Raw genomic sequence first — 20,034 nt, forward strand, 5'->3', positions numbered from 1 at the left:
CATCATCATCATCAATCTCATCATTATCAATACGCCACAGAACCCATTGTTATTTAACAAACACAATCATGAATCATTATTATACCTCAAATATTATTCTTATTATGAATTTATTTATTATAATAAATACGCATATAGCGTAGATCAGTGATTTTCAACCAGAGGTCCGCGGCCACCTGAGTATCCGCATAGCTATTAATGGGGATCGCGAACAAAATAATAATAATAATAATAATAATCATCATCATCATCATCATCATCATTATCATTGTCATCATTATCAATACGGCCACAGAACCGACTGTTACTTAACAAGCACAATCATGAATCATATTATACCTCAAATATTATGTACATCAGCGCGTCTGGTCGCGAAACCAGGTGGCCCGGGTTCGAATCCCGGTCGGGACAAGTTACCTGGTTGAGGTTTTTTCCGGGGTTTTCCCTCAACCCAATACGAGCAAATGCTGGGTAAATTTCGGTGCTGGATCCCGGACTCATTTCACCGGCATTATCACCTTCATTTCATTCAGACGCTAAATAACCTAGATGTTGGCACAGCGTCGTAAAATAACCCAATAAAATAAAATAAAAAATATTATGTACATTATGAATTTATTTATTATAATAAATACGCATATAGCGTAGATCAGTGATATTCAACCAGAGGTCCGCGGCCACCTGAGTATCCGCACAGCTATTAATGGGGGATCGCGAACAAAATAATAATAATAATAATAATAATAATAATAATCATCATCATCATCATCATCAATACGCCACAGAACCGACGTTATTTAACAAACACAATCATGAATCATATTATACCTCAAATATTATGTACATTATGAATTTATTTATTATAATAAATACGCATATAGCGTAGATCAGTGATTTTCAACCAGAGGTCCGCGGCCACCTGAGTATCCGCACAGCTATTAATGGGGGATCGCGAACAAAATAATAATAATAATAATCATCATCATCATCATCATCATCATCAATACGCCACAGAACCTACTGTTATTTAACAAACACAATCATGAATCATAATATACCTAAAATATTATGTAGGCCTACATTATGAATTTATTTATTATAAGAAATACGCATATAGCTTAGGTCAGTGATTTACAATCTGAGGTCCGCCGCCACCTGAGTATCCGCATAGCTATTAATGGGGGATCGCGAACAAAATAATAATAATAATAATAATAATCATCATCATCATCATCATCATCATCAATATGCCACAGAACCGACTGTTATTTAACAAACACAATCATGAATCATATTATACCTCAAATATTATATATATTATGAATTTATTTATTATAATAAATACGCATATAGCGTAGGTCAGTGATTTTCAACTAGAGGTCCGCGGCCACCTGAGTATCCGCACAGCTATTATTGGGGGATCGCGAACAAAATAATAATAATAATAATAATAATAATAATAATAAAAATAATAATAATAATAATAAATAACTCTTGATCTTCAAAATAGCTCCACCGATGCGATGATTTCTCAAACAGAATAACACAAACTGGAACCTGTGCCTTATTTCATAGATTTGCCGATAGTTTGTCATTAAACTGGACAAGTGCGAGATTGTAAGCTACTTCTTTCACAAGTGACAATGTCATTCATTACACTGAAGTCTCTTACAGCTTCCGCACTGCTAATGGTGATGTAATTCGTGATTTATTTTGGTTTTGGTTGTAGTGAATGACAAAAGGGCAATTTTTTCCTATTAAGTTATCCACGAAATCTCGGAAATCATAAAAGGTTGTAGAGAGTCTCCAACAAGCAGTGCAAAAGCCACTAAATTTCTGTATTTTCAATCGATCGCTTTAGCAGAATGCAGAATAATAGCTCATTACCTAAATTAGAAAAATGCGTTTGATTGATTTTTCCTTGCGAGTTATTTAACAAAGATTTTGGAACCAATATAAATATTTAACAAAGGGCTCGCGCGAGTCTTTGCGCGTGCCCTCCAGCACATCCCTGGCTGTAGTACAATGTTGGTGATTTCAGAACGGAGGGGGGGGGGGGATAGTAACTGAATGGTATGGATTTGTGTCACATAGTTTCATTTTAATATTAGACAGGTTTTCTAAAATGTACCTTGTTATCAGTTTACTTTTTGTATTTATTCAGTGCTAACATTTATTTTTTAAATTTTCTTTTGAGATTTAGGAAGCCAAAGCCTCTCCCTGACCCACCCAATTGCTTACGCCCATGAAAGCATTGTAAAAGGATAAGATATGACGACTTTATAGAAGTGTAGACAAAGTCTAAGAAATTATTTAAAATAGTTTTATCGGTACCTATATAAACAAGCTCCAATTTTCTCCCCCCCCCCCCACAATATTGAAAGGCTAGATCGACCTATGAAATTAGTAGGCCCCTAATGCGACAAATCATGCAATAATAGTTTATTTTAAGTATTTGAAAACTTTATATTATTACTAAGGACATCAATAGCTTATGATATATAACAAACTAAATTGATTTATTCATCATGACTAACTTTTGTGATGGTTTAGCTTGTATATACACATTCCACTTCTGGTGGAAATATTTTATGAAGAGTATAGCCCTTTTTAATACATTTTCTTACAGATTTAATAACAGTAACATTGTGAAATATCACATTTTCGGCTCTAATCAAAACCGTGCTCTGAGTGGTGTGCTTTAGGGAACGGACTTAGTTGATATTTTTGTAACCAGATGGTGAAACACATTAGTAATGCCGCGCTATCTCGTGGACCGGTGAATACTACGTAATGACGTTATTTTAACTAGTTTCTTTTGCAGAAGTTATAAATCCAGACGAAAGAAACAGTGTAACAGCGAGTAACTAGTTATTTCGTGTCTAAGTTATTTTTGTAACCGTTACAATTAAGTAACTGTTACAAAGTAACTGCTACGTTATTTTTCGCCCATCCCTAATAAGGGATTTTTAAAGGATTTTTGGGTCGTTTTTCCAAGCTACGTATTTATTTCTACTGGCAGAGTTAAGGCAATGAAGCACTCTCTTCCACTCAATCAGTACTAAACAATAGCAAATATAAAAATGACAGAAATACAGGAAAAATACATAATTAATAATAATAATAATAATAATAATAACAACAAAATGAAAACAAGTTTAGTTACATGTAAGTCTAAGAATCAAACAATAATTATAGTAATGTGAACCGAAGTAATTCTTCCATATGACTGGTAGGCTATCGCAAAATCACTGAAACAGCAAAAGACATGTTGTTATTTTCCCCCCGCAACCGCTCTATTAACTTCACGTAACATGTTACACAACACACGTGTAATGCCCAATTTTTGTCTTGTTCATCCACTTTATAGCCAAAATGCAAGTAATATGTCTTTTTTTTTTTACATTGTCTGTAATTGATCGACGTTATAATTTCAAAGTTATCTCCCCATAAACATAGCAGAAACTATTTGGAAAAATTTTACATGAACGACGATTGCGATCCATTTAACACTATTACAGAATAACTAGTACCGCTCACATTTCCACAACCAGAACTAATCGCTAAATTGTTATTTTCTTGTCTAACGATACAAAAGCGGCCGTATTTTATCCTTTCCCTTAGTCAGTTATAGCCAGATGTGACCTACCCTCCGTGCAGCTGCATAATAACAATAATAACAATCGCTAAGGGTAACACTCATTTAACCCACAAAAGTGAAAGTATGTTTCAAATGGTACCTTAAAAGAACGGAAATGATATGTAATTGTGTAAAAGATATATGTTAAAGAAAGGAACCTCTTTTAAAGTGGCTAGGTTTTAACACATTTTTATACGATTCACTAACAAACAATAAAAGTTTCTGAAAAAATATGACGTGTAGGCACTTTTTCAATGCTATATTCGTAATTAGAACATACAAATTACATAACAATAGTTATTATTGTCCATGTTATGAAAACCTTGTTGAGTAGTGTAATCATTCGTGATAGAACTCCATACACAATCAGCTGACTAATGAACTATAATATTTAAAAAAGGTAAAGGTATTCCCATCACATGCCATGGAGACACTTAGGGGGGGCATGGAGGTAGAGCCCCATGCTTTCCGTGATCTTGGCACTAGAATGAGGTGGTGTGGTCGGCACCACGCTCTGACCGTCTTTTACCCCCGGGAAAGACCAGGTACTCAATTTTATAGGAGGCTGAGTGAACCTCGGGGCCGTTCTGAAAGTTTGGCAACGAGAAAATATCCCGTCACCACTCGGGATCGAAGCCCGGACCTTCCAGTCCGTAATATCATTAGTGTGTTTATAAAGCAGACCCCAATATTTCATGGTAAATCTTACCAAGAGACTGTCTGCCACATAATCTAGTACAACGCGCAATAGGCTTACAGTAGATTTATGTACACATCCGAAATATTCCATCGTTACCAGAGGTAAAATAGCGCAGCGCAACTATGTAATAACCAAAGCTCGGAACTTGGGGACTTGTGTCTTTGAACGTGGCTAAGCGACCAGACTTCAATATCAACAAACTCCCGCTTCCAGCTCAGAGGTACTGTCAGGTCTGCTATAAAAGTGGTTCCTGGCCGGAACAACATATTGATAATATTATGGTAGCTTGAAACACGTAATTTTAAAGAATATATATATCAAATTTACAGTTCTGCTCTGTACATTTTATTACAGTATATGACTACATGGATTCGAAGATTTTCGAATCCATAACTTCTTCGTCTGTTAGTTAAACATGATTTGAAACGAAAGAAACTTATTTCCACGTCACATGAAGTGACGGGAGCAAATTTAAAATACTGAATGTTTTCACTGTCACTGTTTCCTGTTCGATTTTCAGCAGTTGCTAGCTGATCTCGTATCTGAGAAAGATAAGTATTCTAAATTTGTCTCGAAAATAGTTTTCAGTTTCTATGTCACTACTAGGGAAGGTTCCACTACGACTTGATCCATGGCTATGGACAAATTTTCCACCGATTTAAGAGACTGCAATGTCTTTCAATTAATGCCCGTTTCCAGTCTCTAGTTTATGTGTGGCACAACTTACAAAATATAAACTCTTCATTCGAAGAAAATAATGTATCTCCTCAGAATTCCTTCACGAAATTCTGTACCTAAAATTTAAGAAATATATTTTCAAACTTCTATAATACCCATTCGAATACCACGTATTTTCTCATTCCTCTAACAGACCGTTTACCTGTAATTCTCTGAATGTCATTTGCTTCGACATAACACAGTTTATTCGTTCGTCTTCTTGCCATTCGATGTGACCACGTTCTTAGTACACACGACTGTCCCTGAGCACTTGCAGGGTGAGCTTTGTATACGTTGTACCTGTAACCTTACTCATGCGCACGACACACAAGTCCCCAAGTTCCGAGCTTTGGTAATAACTGATGCAGAAGTTTAACAGAATGTTTTCAAAAATAAAAAGGAAATCGTTTACCTTCTCAAATAATTTTTTGATTCAAACCCTAAAATACACATATTTTTTCATTTCTTCATTTTCGTTTTGTTGCTTGTTGTAGGTGTTCGAGTTTCAATTTTTCGAAACAAGGTTAGGGACTGTAAAGCGTAATTCTGAAGATTAGGACTGTCTACTTCGAAAGTATGAATCTGATTTAAAATTTATGTTCATTTATATTTCAAAGTGATGTACTCTATTTCGAAAAGTTCTTGGCCACCGTGATCGTCCAGTAATAATGATCACTTCCTCACCGTCACTCATAAGTTTTCGGAAAACATCTGTCATGTCCATGAGTATAACGGAAGCCGCCATCTTACACTGTTACGCCTTGAACTGCGGTTTAAACGGCAGAAGACTTCCGATTAAGTTAAACTTGAGTTAACTCAAGATTAACTGGTGGTTAAGGTTTATAATACGAAGGAGAACGAAAAATTTGAGTTTAAACTAAATGTAAGGTTTAAACTGCATTTATAATACCGGCCCTAAGCGTGATGGCCGGAATTTGAACATCGTTTAAAGCGTTCAGCAGTCTTTTGGCTCCGATGACTACACTAGTCTGCGATGAAATTACTGCCTCCAAAGTTTGAATGTTTTTAGGGTATTTTTAGCATGCTGAAATCAAATTCAAAGCCAGGAAGTTCCTATCACGTACCATTTTTTTTGTTATTTTAATTTGTTATAATATATTACGACAATTTATAGCATAATTATTTAAACTGTAATACTTTGAGATACGTAGTTTTAGTATGTTGGGATTTGAAAACCAAATGTATTAAAATATTTTAAGGTGTTTATATTGAAAACCAAGGACAACGAATGTTTCTTAGCAGATAGGGGGTGCAAGCTCATAAGGAAGTTAGAGCGAAATAACGTGCAGCCTTGCCATTATCTTTTTTTTTTTTTTTTTTTGTGGGAGATAGAAATGTCAGCCATTCCTTGGTGAGAGACTCAACTCAACTCGTCTAGTTCATCTCAAAACACTCACGTTTTGCAGTACCCGATTCTGCTAGGTAGTCACTGTCACTTGTCATTAGTCTGTGTTTCATCTGGAAACGAAACGAAATCAGTTTGAAGCTTAATAGTGGAGTAGAATGTTGAGAGTTTTTAGTTCAATAATAAAGTATTTATCATGTCGCATCGGTGATGCATAAATAATCTAGACCACTTTTGTTATACAACTTATGTTGTAAGCCTAAGCAGAGATGTAATATTACAGATTTTGTGAGAAAGTCATATCATGCCTATTTTGGAATCAAACTTGGAGACCAAAGTAAAAATTGGACACCACATAAAGTATGTAGAGTACGCATTGAAGAACTTCGTTATTGGATCAACGGCAGAAGATAGTCGCTGTCTTTTGGAGTACCTGTGGTTTGGAGAGAGCAGTTGAACCATAGTAATGACTACCACTTCTGTTCGTGTGATGTGAAGGGGTACGATTCCATATATAAAAAGCAAATAGTGTATCACGTTGTTCGGTCAGCCATTTTACCTGTGCCCCATGGGCCTGATGTACCAATCTCTGTGCGACCAGAAAATCTTGAACAGTTTTCATCCGAGTCTGATGTAGAAGTGAGGGAAATTGTGACAAGTGACAGTGACTAGCTAGCACAATCGGGTGCTGCAAAACGTGGGTGTTTTGACCAGAGTGAATTAAATGACTTGGTGAGGGATCTCCCTAAAGTGTTAGCTGAGTTGTGAGGTTCTAGACTCCAAGAAAAAATTCTGCTGTACCCAGAAACATCATTCTATTGGTACCGACAACGCGAAATAGGTTTTCAATCCTTTTCCTTCGAAGATGATCATCTTGTATATTGCAGTAATGTGAAAGAACTTATGCTAAAGCTTGGACTTCCAAACTATGATGCTTCCAAGCTAAGTTTAAAGGGTGTCCTCCTTCATAACGGAAATATTTTTGGTTCAGTGCCCGTTGCATATTCAGTGATCCTCAAAGAATCATACACAAATTTTCAACTGCTGTTATTGCGACTGAGCTACAGGAACACAACTGGCAAGTTTGTGATGATTTCAAAGTTCTTACTATGCTGCTGGGTCAACAATCTGGTTTTTACCAAATTTGCATGCTTTCTTTGTCTGTGGGATAGTAGGGCACGAGTTGATCATTGGACTATGAAATACTGGCCGCCTCGACAAAATTTGGAAGTCGGTTCTAAGAATGTTGTGCGCCAAAGCCTTGTGAGTCCTTTTAAAGTTGTGCTGCCACCTCCCCACATTAATAAGCCTGGCTTAATGAAGCAATTTGTAAAGGCTTTAAATAAGGAAGGAGACTGTTTCAGGTACATATGTGAGAAATTTCCACTACTATCTGAAGCAAATTAAAAGAAGATATATTTAATGGTCCTGACATAAGAAAATAGATGTCTGATGCAGCATTTAAAAACACTATGGATGAAAAAGAGAAAGCAGCATGGATATCTTTCTGTGAAGTTGTTTTAAAATTTCTTGATAACAACAAGGATCCTAATTACCGAAACATTGTGGCTACAAGGAACTTGGTTGTAACATGAGTATCAACATTAATTTTCTGTTTTCTCACTTAGATTATTTCCCCGAAAATCTAGGATTTTTGAGCGAAGAGCAATGTGAACGATTTCACAAGGATCTGCAGGAGTTCGAAAGGAGCTACCAGGGACACTGGAGCATCAATATGCTTGCTGATTATTGTTGGATGTTAAAGTGGGAAATACCTGAAGACAAACATAAAAGAAAGAGGAGCAGGGGGATTTTCTCAACTAAGAAGAAAGTGGTGTAATTTTTGTGTGGGACATTGTGCTAATTTGTACATCCAATAATGAAGTAAACAAGACAAAACAAAGCAAAAACACTCTAGTGACATGTATGAACAACCATACACATAATTTCAGCAAGTTGTGTTTTTAAATGTTGTTTTTGCATTTGAAATAAAAAAGTGAAATTCACGTGATTATACAATACATTTAAAGTGATTTCGCAAACAAACCTGACATGATAGAAGTAAACGGATTGAAAATTCGGATTCAGCACATCGATATTATATAAAATTACATCATGTACTTTAGGAAACAAACACAAAGTTGAAATTCGCAGGCTTGTGTTATGGCCTGGGCCGTAGCTGCATTAAGTCTTAAGTCCGAGTCTGCTGGCCCGTATCGAGGATAACCCATGCCTTTAGGATTTTTTTTTAATTTAAAAATTACTGTGTTGTGTAATTGAACAATGAATATCATCATCATGAATCCTCTCTTCGGCCGGTATCGCATCTTGCATTATACGCAACATTTGCCAGTCACGTGAGCTATGAATAACATTTTTAGTTTTAAACTACTTGTCTGCTTGCCCGAGTAAAAGTCGGCACTCAGCAAGGTGCAAGTGTTATGTGACCTTTCAGTGTGCTGTGGCAATACTGGAAAGATGCAACACATTGTTGTCCCGGTACATCAGGAGTCAACCAGTTCGTAATGCGAGGTCGAATTGTGAGAAATCCAAAGAAATTAAATCATTAATTTAAAATATTGTATGTTTTATATTACTATTTTTAGGCACATCAATTAATTTATAAATCAATTTCAAGGATATGTACCTTTGGAATAATAAATATCTTATTTTAATAATTAAAAATCCTTGCACATAAGAAAATCATTATTTTTTTAACTACCACGTATAAATATCAACTCTGTAACATAAGTCGATACAAAATATTAAGTTACCTTTCAACAATGGGTTTGTCTCCGAGCTTTGAATATTTTTTTAACATATCTTCATTTTTTCCTTGAATGCCATATTTGAACAGTGTGCAACTAATGCAAACTCAAACACTTAAAAAATCAAATTCTCAAGAAATCGTCTTCCAGTGCAAGGATATAGGTACAGGATTGTATTGAGAGTATTCTATTCTATTGAATGTCAATGTTCATGATGTTTGAATATTTTTTGTCTATTCAATTGTGTACGTATAATCACATTTGCTAATTTTTATGTTGCGTTTTTCGAAGTACAATTTAGGGTGTTTCTCTGAATTTTAGGGGAATTTCTTGTTCTTTGGTTGGAAACACTGTTTCTATTAAAACCAAGTTACAAACTACTATCCAAATTTGGACGAATATCTGTTAAGGCGATGAAAGATATAGGATAAACAACCTTTAGTGGTTATCACAATCGATTAGTGCACTAGAATATCTTCATATTTCTACTTTTAAATGAACTCTAATGCTAATTATTCTAGAATCAAACGTAGTGCGAGTTAAGCTGGCACTGTAGACCTATGTTACCATGCAAATCTGGCTTTCAGATAAAGCTCCCTGTGAAGCAAACTTGAATAATTTCAAGGGAAAAATTGTTCCGGAGCCGGGTATCGATCCAGGACCTTTCGCTTAGCGCACGAATACTCTTCCCGACTGAGCTATCCAGGAACTACACCCGACACCGTCCCAAGTTTTCCCTTTATATCCACACAACTCAAGTGGGCTGACAAGGCGCCAGAAATCCAACTTTGAACGCACACAAACGCTGTGTGACTTCAATTGTGATTTTCTGTTAACGTAGGCCTACCTACAGTGAAGTACATATTATGCAAATCTGGCTTTCAGGCAAAGCTCCCTGTGAAACAGACTTGAATAATTATACGGTATCACCACAATTCAAGTCACACACAGTTTGAAAGCAAGTTTTAATCGTGATTGAGTGTAAGAGAATGCCCTACGGCCTTAACTCTGTCAGGTTAATTAAAGCCATTATTATTATTATTATTATTATTATTATTATTATTATTATTACACCAAAACCTTAGTACAGACCTGCAGAACTGTAGTTCCTCAGAGCGACTCCTTCGTACCCCTTCTACTCCACCCACCTTTTCTACCAGTATGGTCATAGCGTTCTATAGTTACGCTCGGCTGCATCAACATTTATTCTCGCGGCGGCAGGTATACATTACGCTATCAAGAATTACAAATGAACAGATAATAAAATCCTTAGGAACATACCTTTGGAAAGTAAGAGAAAAATGAATGAGGGGAATAAATAAATTAAAAGACATGTAAAATACATTTTAAAATGTATCTGTGCATATAATGTAAGAAGGTCTACCTATGTATATATTACTAGTAAAGCCGATTAAATCCACTTTTTGTGTAACATAAGTTAAGTACAGTCCCCGACTTGTCTTTCCGTGCTCTGTATTCTACTAAAATGAAATAGGCCTAAGTCCAAAATGTTGCATGCAGGCAACAAACCAATTACTTTATTTGGAGAATTTATTATGATTTTTCGTGCATTAATAAAGTTTTAATTCCTGTTTTTACAAAATATTCATTACTGGTCTTAACTGGTTTTACTAGTAATATTACGGTAAATAAATTGTACGTTGATAAGTGAGTGATAGCTATATGACCGGATGTCAATGCAGTCATTCAACATTGTAACGCACTCCAGCCAAATAAATTGATAAATAAATAAATACATAATACGCATACTGCAGTTTAAAGAGAACTGGAACATGGCAAAATCTAAACCCGTGAAGAAATACTACTTCCAAAGGAAATGGGAATATGATTATTTTGTTGTTGAAGACAAAAGAATTGCTTGTTTACTGTGTCCCATCCAATTTATTTCTACTCGTCATTTCAATATTAAACCACATTTTAACAAAGCCCATATTAAGAATTATGGAATAGACAAACTTTCGGGTAACTTCATTATTACGAACTGTATATTGATTATTTACTTATATACTGTTAAATTATGGACGTCATTCGTTGTGTTTATTTTGAATTGAAATTAATACTGACTTTCAAAGTTCATTACTTAAATGCTATAAATTTATGTTTCCGTAGGTGATGATAGGAGGAAAGTCTTCGAAAATCTAAAGCTGGTTAGCTGCAAAGAAATCTCAAAGAAACTACTGACAGGAAATCAATATTGTAAACCTTGAAACGAGATAACGCATTATAAATACAATGAATTTATTACAATCCTTTCTGAAAATTACATGCCGCGACTGATGGACTTTTGACGGCCAGAGAATGTAAACAACTCTACGCGGAAGTCGATCATACCCAATAGAAGTGGAGTGAGACTGACGTCATATTTTCCCTACTTACGAGTTCTGCGGGCTTGTTCTACAATAAAGATCAAGAAATAGGAATTATAAAGAATGGACACTGAGCGAATTTTCCTGGTCTGTTTTTCTGCACGCATTCGCCCCATTATCGTGTAATGCCACTTTCAAACACTAGAGGTCAGTGTAATCTAGCACCCGTGAATTTGGAATAGCTATCCTGGTTCGCTGGCAAGTCTGCTAAAAAGTATTTCTGCTGTCGACTGCTGGAGCGATATCAGCGCCAACTCTAAAGGAAAAAGGCAGAACCTCACGTTGATGCAGATAGATCTGGTTTGAAGGTTACTAAAACAAGACACTGCTGCATCAAAGATACCGACGCGCAGTGTCCATATACTTATAGCCTGATAAACCCGTCCCAGGGATCCGGAGCTCCTAGCCCTTTCTGATCAGCCGACACTGAAAGGTGGACTATTCTGCCTCAGATCTTAACAGAGCCAGGTCCCGTCCGTACACGATTAGTCTGCAAAGGCCCAAGGGGCTGGAGTCTTCCTGTATCAGAATCGGAAACCCATATTTCCTCCAAGACTTCACTCCACCTTTACTACTGCAGATGATAGATGAAATGAGAGGGAGAGGAAGTGTGTTCGAGGAGCGATAGAGGGAAGCGGGAGTGCCCTGAAAAGATCCCTTTGCAGCGTCTGCTTTGCTCACCACAAATGCCAACACGATCTGGTCGGGGATCGAACCTGGGCCGTCTGAATGGAAGAACAACGCGCCAGCACTTGAACCACAGACGTGATATTTCGAGTAACACCAAAAATAATTAATAAGCCTCTACAACTGTGAATATGAGCATAAAGGAAAATATGAAGACAAAACTTTAAAATACGACATAAAATAATCATACTCATCCTCTTTCACAATAGCCCTGCCAAGACTCTGGAATTCGCTACCTGCTAGCATCAGGGACTGTCGAAATAAAATTGAATTCAAACGAAAACTTACTAGGCACTTGGTCAGTAATTGATTTCTTTTAAATAGTTTCCTTAATCTATCACAAAATATTTCAATATCCAGTGATTTCATTACTATACAATTTTGTTATTCTAGGTTTAATTTGTAATTCAGTAAACATAAAATATTCTTTGTTTTTCTATGATAAATTATCTAGCTTTAATTAGTGAGGTAATCTTTTCGTACTTTGAATTTTATTGTAATTGTAATTGTAAATTTAATACTAATTGTAATTTTATTTGTAATTGTAATTGTAAATTTAATACTAATTGTAATTTTATTCTTCATATTATAGTTGGAATCTCCTGGTAGAGGGGCAGAGAAGGCCTGACGGCCTTATCTCTACCAGGTTAAATAAATAAATACTACTACTACTAAAATTATTAAATAATTAGCTTCTAAGAATAAAAAAAATTATACAGGGTTGTTTTCGATCTCTGATAACGAATTTGAATGACATCATGTGCGTCAGGAGTCACACCGACAGCTGAATTGTGGCGCGAGGTGACAGACCAGTAGTGAGTGATCTCATAGTCAGAGTGCACGGCGACCACATCAGAAATTCCCAAGAAACTCGAGCCTTTTTGGGAGGGGTACATAACAACCCTTTCCGATGCGAAGTACAGCTAAGTGAAAATATAAGAAGTCTGCAATAAACGAGGTTTCGTTATTTCCAAGAAAGGCACCTTCTGTGTACTTAATAAGATTGGCGAAGCTCGAATGGAATTAATTTCTATTATCTCTTGGGGTACAGCGACTTGTGACAGGGGGTGGATTTGCTTGCTTTTTCCACTCTGTAATTAATCCCATCCGATCTTTGCCAGTCTTATTAGGTACACACAAGATGTCTTTCTTGGAAATAACGAAACCGCGTTTTTTGCAGGCTCCTATGATTTTCACGAAACTGTACTGGGCATCGGAAAGAGTTATGTACCCCTCCCAAAAAGGCTCGATTTTCTTGGGCATTGCTACTGTGATACACCGTGCACTCTGATTATGAAATCACTCACTACTGGTCTGTCACCTCTCCCCTCAATTCAGCTGTCAGTGTGATTCCTGACGCACATGACGTCATTCAAATTCGTTGTCAGAGATCGGAAACAACTCTGTAGTAATACTTATATGAAATAATTTCCAGTTACTTTCAATACAAATTCAATCGGGCTCACTCATAGAACAATAACAGTTACAATGGTTTTTGTTGTCCAGATCCAACAAGATAGTATTCAGCTCATAGCGGTGGAAGTTCAGACATCGCCTGATAATGTGGACGCGCTGCATCCTTTGGGTGATGCTCATTTTTATCGACTATGCATACTGTAAGTATTTTTGTGCGAGATCGTCCGTATTTGCTTGGTTTCCGCACAAAACCAATCCGCGGAAAGTCTAAAATTCCACATTCAGAATTCCCAACCTAACACACATAGCAATTTCCCTCTTCTTACCGCTTAAGTGACATATTGATTTTACTGCTTTAGGCTTTTAACATTTTATTTTTAGAGACGTTCAATATAGTAATAATTATAAATTGGAAACTCACCACTGCAATTTCACCTAAATTGCACTGTTAATTATTGTTTTTAAATATTTGCAAAAATTAAGTAAACTCTACAACTCCACTAAAGTTACTGCATTCGTGATGCAAGTAACATTAAGGAAGCCGTGAAAAAATCAACAAGATTCCAGACTCATCAAAGACTGGGGGGGGGGGGGAAGACAGACGTATATCACGGTCTGCTGGAGTATAGTAAACACAGAAAATATTTTAAAGCAACAATGTTGAAGATAGATATTTTTGTTTTGCAAATTTGCCGTCATTGAACAGAAACCAAGATGGAGATTTCATTGCAACTAATTAGAAATTCCTCTTTCAGGTATCTAATAAACGATCTTCGCACAAAATAATGTACGATACACGAGAGGTATGTTTTCTTTCAGTTCTCGGAAATTAAAAAAGCTCAACTACGTTTCGCTTTTTCAAACTTTTCCTCGAACATCAAAACTTCAACATACCGCTCTTGTAACGCATACTACTATTATAGGTTTTTATACTATCATTTCTACATCTAATCTTTTCCTCGATTCTTAGTTAACCTCGAAACATGTCGTGAAAAATGTCACAATATATTGCATGCTTGTAAGCACTAGCCTATAACTTGTTAACGTTATAGTTCTTATGTGAAAAAATCCTTTCCTTAAAAAATTGTTTTGTTTTCACAAACACTCGTATTAGAAGCAGACTACTACATCAGTATAATATCACCATAATTATATCATCTATAATCACCTCGAAATAAAAGTCACCCTTTTACAACCTTGCTCTATTATAATTTTTTAACGAGACTATTAAACTTTTATTACTCATACTACTTTTGACCAATTAACGGTATGAAAGGATGTGTTTCAACCAATCATGGCAGTTTATCTTACTATCACATCCGTAGCATTTATTTTTATCACTTCCCTAGCATTTGTTTATTTTTATAACTTCCCTAGCATTTGTGTCATTGTTTGCCAACATTTCAAAATGCAAATTCTTTACGGTACTATAAAACATGCCTTGCGATAGTCATTTGTTTACCTCATAGATAATCAATTGAAAACGGCGGCTCCGTTCAAACGTTTTGATGAAGGTAATACGAGTATTAGTGAAATAGAATTTTAGTAAGTCAATTGATACCTATTTCATTTATTAGAGTACTTTATTTCTTATGTCTTTAGCTAAATAGCGATTTTTCAAATCAGTGCACATCCTTCGTCGTACCAAATGTTCTCATCCTTAAGCTCATTCGGGTCCGACGGTAATGGACAATTAAAATTATTCAAACAAATATAAGGTATAATATTAAAAATAATATATATAAAATAAATTCTAGAGTCAATAACGCAACAATTCCCTACACCGCCATAAAACGAATATTTGTAAAGTTTAAGAAGGTTTATCAACTTATAGAGACGTGGATTTGCATGGAAATCCGGGTTCTAGTAATACTTAGATCTCGGATTTTTAGGCACTTAAAACTTACCTTTAGGCACCTAAAATAGACCCTGAATTTATCAAAATAGGCACTAAAACATAGTTTTAGACACCTAAAAATATAATTTAAAGCAGCTAAAATACTATTTATGCAGCTAAAATGTAATTCATGTTCACATAAATTACAGTAACTATAAAAATGCAATTAATTAGTGAGTATTAAACATTAAGGTATACAGCGACAAAAATATTTCTTCTAATCTCTATATTAGAGATGAACAACGATCGAAAAAAAAAAACGAGATTAACAGCGCCCGCAAAACCGAAAACCCGCACGACAATGTTGTATTATAGCGTGTCCTTGACGTAAAGACTGGTTGTGAGTCTTCCGAGACTCGATATTGATCATCTCCGCAAGTCAGCAGTTGTTTATACTTGACTGAACTTTTATCTACTTTGACAACTGGTATATATGTATAAACAATCAAGTAGCCTATTTGAAACATCTCTACCCTACAGTGTATAATAATCCGTTCCCCAGTCTTTATTTAATTACTAGGCCCTTATTAAAAGACTAGGAATTTTCTTTTCATATGTTTAAGATCAAGTGTGCAATCTCAAGTAAAAATATATTAATGTCATATTTTATGTTTCTTAGAAATGCAAATTTATTTGAGAACTGTTTTTTTTTATTTATATAACCATAGGAAATATCATATAATAGAACCAGAACATTTGGTAACTAAGATATTGTTTTGTTTTTTTTTATCTCATTTAACATTTATAATGTTATTTATTTCAATGATGTAGGCCTATGTTATTCAAAGTTACGAAATCTTTCCACGCCGACCAAATGCTATTTCGAGAATGACGAGCGAGACTCGAAGCGCAGCAAGAATGACGAGCCGAGACTCGAAAGACAAATGCAGCGAACACAGCGAGCGAGAGCGGCAGTTAGTTTTGTTCATCTCTGCTTTATATACTTTATTCTAATTGTGTCATAGTCAATAAACAATTAGATCCCACTTGAATTTTTATTTTCTCTAGATAAATCAAAACCTCTACTGAGATTACTGTTGATAAAACCATCACTCCTAAAGCATGGCTTCATTTTTAAAAATACTGTCGAACATAGATATCTCGTCCTTGAAATATTGTGGTTAGAAACTTTATTTTTAAATTATGAATACCGGTACATAATTTTTAATGAATTCATCGGCCTCATTGCTCTAAGACTGCTAATACATAAGTGCTCATATTACAATTAAATTAATTTACAATGAATTTATAATTAACACATTATTCATAACTGGCATTGCAATACATAACACGTTTTTCTCTCATTTCCTAACGTGAAACTTTGCCTTTTCTTAGACAGAACCATTTCATAAGCGAAAAAAATTATTCCTTGTGATACCGAAGCCATAAATGCATATATAAATCTGATTTCTTTAGGAAGAACAACATCCTCCCGATTCATCACACATCACATTCCTACTGTTTACTCAAGTCACAGTCTAGTATATGCAGTCACGAAGCTCAATACGTAGTAAATATGCATCCATAGATAGTTGCTGACCACTAGGATCGTTAATATCGCCTCATTACAGACAATGCGAAATACTACCGGCACAGTCTATTGTTCCTAGCACCCTCACAACTCAAGCTTCGTGACTATACATACTAGACTGTGCTCAGTACTCAACAAAACCACACATCTTCCAGGAATTTCTTCGTTCCTACAACCAAACTATTATAGGATATTTCAACCATACCCACCCCATGATATTGAAAACCTTCTCTTTCATTGCTAAACGAAAATTTAATAGTTATTTATGCAACAAGTGGATAATCTTGATGATTAGGCTATAGCATGAGTAAATGTTTGTCGCAAGAACGATAGTGATTATCCACGAGATAGATACAGCACTTTATGGCATCTTAGCATTATAAATTGTAGGAAATAAATTATGAAACAAATTCGGAATCCATAGCTGACAGAGTCTTCATATGTTCGCACTGATTAGTTGCGCCTGACATTGAAACTGAATAAAGACAAATGGATGACCTTGCAGGTTATGTTACAAATGTTCCTTTATTTTGTTTCTCTGAACCACAGAACTGTTTTATGTGATATTACAGAAGTGATACAAAATTGTTAAAGATTGAAAATAAATGATACTGTCATTTCCCATAAGTATGGTCCTAAAACACAACTATGATCCATTCAAATTTTTTACTCCATGACGTAGTACCTCGTTTATCTATATTTTTGGTGTACTGTAGTTTGAAGCTATCTAGGAACGGTCTATGTTACTTCTACAATATTCATTGAATAGTATCGTGGACCATAGTTGTGTTCCAGGACCATAGTTATGGGAAAAGATCTTCTATCCTGCTTTTCATTTCTTGTTACGTCGCGCGTAAAAGTAGTAGGCCTAAGCAAGATAGCAAGCGTTCCGGTATTACGTCATACCGAATACGTCATTGCCTTTATTGGCACGCGTGCTATAATAAGCCAATTACGAACGATATTGGATGTAGTAACAACCTGTTTGACATGCTAGAATAGCATAAAAATATATATGTAACAAACAGAAATAAATAATTTTAGGGTCTAAATCCTTAAAAATAGGTATCAATGGGCAAAATAGGCTTTTTAGGCATTATAAAACCATTTTCAAACGTTCATATTTTATATAAAATTGAGAAAAAAATAGGAATTTAACCTAAAATCCGAGGTGTAGCAAAATTAAAAGTATGAATGCTGCAGTCTTACATAATTATTCTGGATGCTATATATTTCTTTCTTTACAGGTGACAGATGTAAAGAGAAACTAACGACAGCCGTTCGTGAGGGAAAAAGAGAGAAAGTTAAGATACTGCTATCCAACCATAGGTCTACTATTGACACTGACTGCACAGATGAAAATGGCGATCCACTCATCTACATAGCCGGCAGGGAGGGTCACTGGGAAACTGCTAATTTACTTGTCACATATGGCTTTAATGACGAAGTGGAAAACAGCGATGGCGAAAATGTGTATTCGTTACCGGACAGCGAACAGAAGAAGGAGTTTGAAAACTGGGTCCACGTTTGGGGCGGACCAGGTCCAGAATGTTCTGAGAAAGCCAACCAAGCACTCTGCACTCTCATTTACGAGGGTGACAGGAAGGCTCTTGAACAAGGTATATCGTACGCGGAAGAAAGATTATGCTGTATTGGCGGGCTTGATATCTACAACAACTCAGCTTTGACACTGCTTCGAACAAAAGAATACATGGAATTCTATCGCAGATTACTGCCACGTGCTTGCCACAAACCTACATTTAGATTTGGTACACTCATAGACTGCGAAATTTTTCCGTGGCATTGTCTCTATAATTGGAACGTTCTTCATCACCACATAAACGAAAAAAACTGGAACGAGGTAGAACATATGATCAGAATTATATCGCTACTAAATATAACTGACCATAACGATAGAGACTACAGGGGAAATACTCCATTGCATATGTTAGCAGACAGTGACAAATGGGATACTGCTGTAAAACTCATCAATGTTACTTCCAACCTTACCGTTCCTGATATGCATGGAAATAGCATCATGCTCAAGGCGGCCGTGAAAAGAATTTGGGAAGTAGTAGAATTGTTGATGAACAAAGGAGTGAACATTAGTTTTACTGATATGTTTGGCAATTCACTCCTACACATGGCAGCATCAGATAAAAAATGGGAAATAGTGCGAAAACTAATAGACAAAGGAGCAGACGTCAACAAAAAAAACATGCATGGTAATACAGCTTTACACATGATAGCTAACAATGAGCAATGGGAATTAGCGAGGGAGATCATAAAAAATCGAAAAGGGGACACTACTGTAAAGGACATGTATGGTAGAACAGTGTTGGATATCTTCAAATTATGCAACCAAAATCTTTAAATAATATAATAGCTACGGAGCTATTACTATAAACCTTATAGTTCTTGATATATTATGTAACATCAATAAAATAGTAATTCAACTTATTTACTTACTTACAAATTGCTTTTAGAGAACACGAAGGTTCATTGCCGCCCTCACATAAGTCCTCTATCGGTTCCTATCCAGAACAAGATTAATCCAGTCCCTACCACCATATCCCAACTCCTATCCCTATATCTATCCCTATACAGGGTTGCTTCCGATCTCTGGTAACGAATTTGAATGACATCATGTGTGTCAGGAATCACACCGACAGCTGAATTGCGGCGAGAGGTGACAGACCAGTAGTGAGTGATTTCATAATCGCTGTATCACAGTAACAATGCCCAAGAAAATCGACCCTATTTGGGAGGGGTACATAACAACTCTTTCCGATGCCAAGTAAAGTTACGTGAAAATCATAGGAGCCTGCAAAAAACGTGGTTTCGTTATTTCCAAGAAAGGCATCTTGTGTGTACCTAATAAGACTGGCAAAGCTCGGATGGGATGAATTCCAGAGTGGAAAAAGC

General features: G+C 35.8%; 1 protein-coding gene across 1 annotated transcript in view; it reads left to right on the forward strand.

The window, feature by feature from the left end:
* LOC138695274 (uncharacterized) overlaps positions 1–19,545 on the forward strand; it is a 74,586-nt gene extending 55,041 nt beyond the window's left edge. Inside the window, exons 2-3 of the mRNA XM_069819709.1 lie at positions 13,772–13,881; positions 18,357–19,545. Of these exons, the coding sequence (XP_069675810.1) occupies positions 13,827–13,881; positions 18,357–19,483 (1,182 nt within the window). The 5' untranslated portion in view covers positions 13,772–13,826 and the 3' untranslated portion in view covers positions 19,484–19,545. The remainder of the gene's footprint in view (positions 1–13,771; positions 13,882–18,356) is intronic.
* The last annotated feature ends 489 nt before the right edge of the window (positions 19,546–20,034 follow it).

This window comes from Periplaneta americana, chromosome 2 (assembly GCF_040183065.1).
Source record: "Periplaneta americana isolate PAMFEO1 chromosome 2, P.americana_PAMFEO1_priV1, whole genome shotgun sequence".
NCBI classification, from domain to species: Eukaryota; Metazoa; Arthropoda; class Insecta; order Blattodea; family Blattidae; genus Periplaneta; species Periplaneta americana.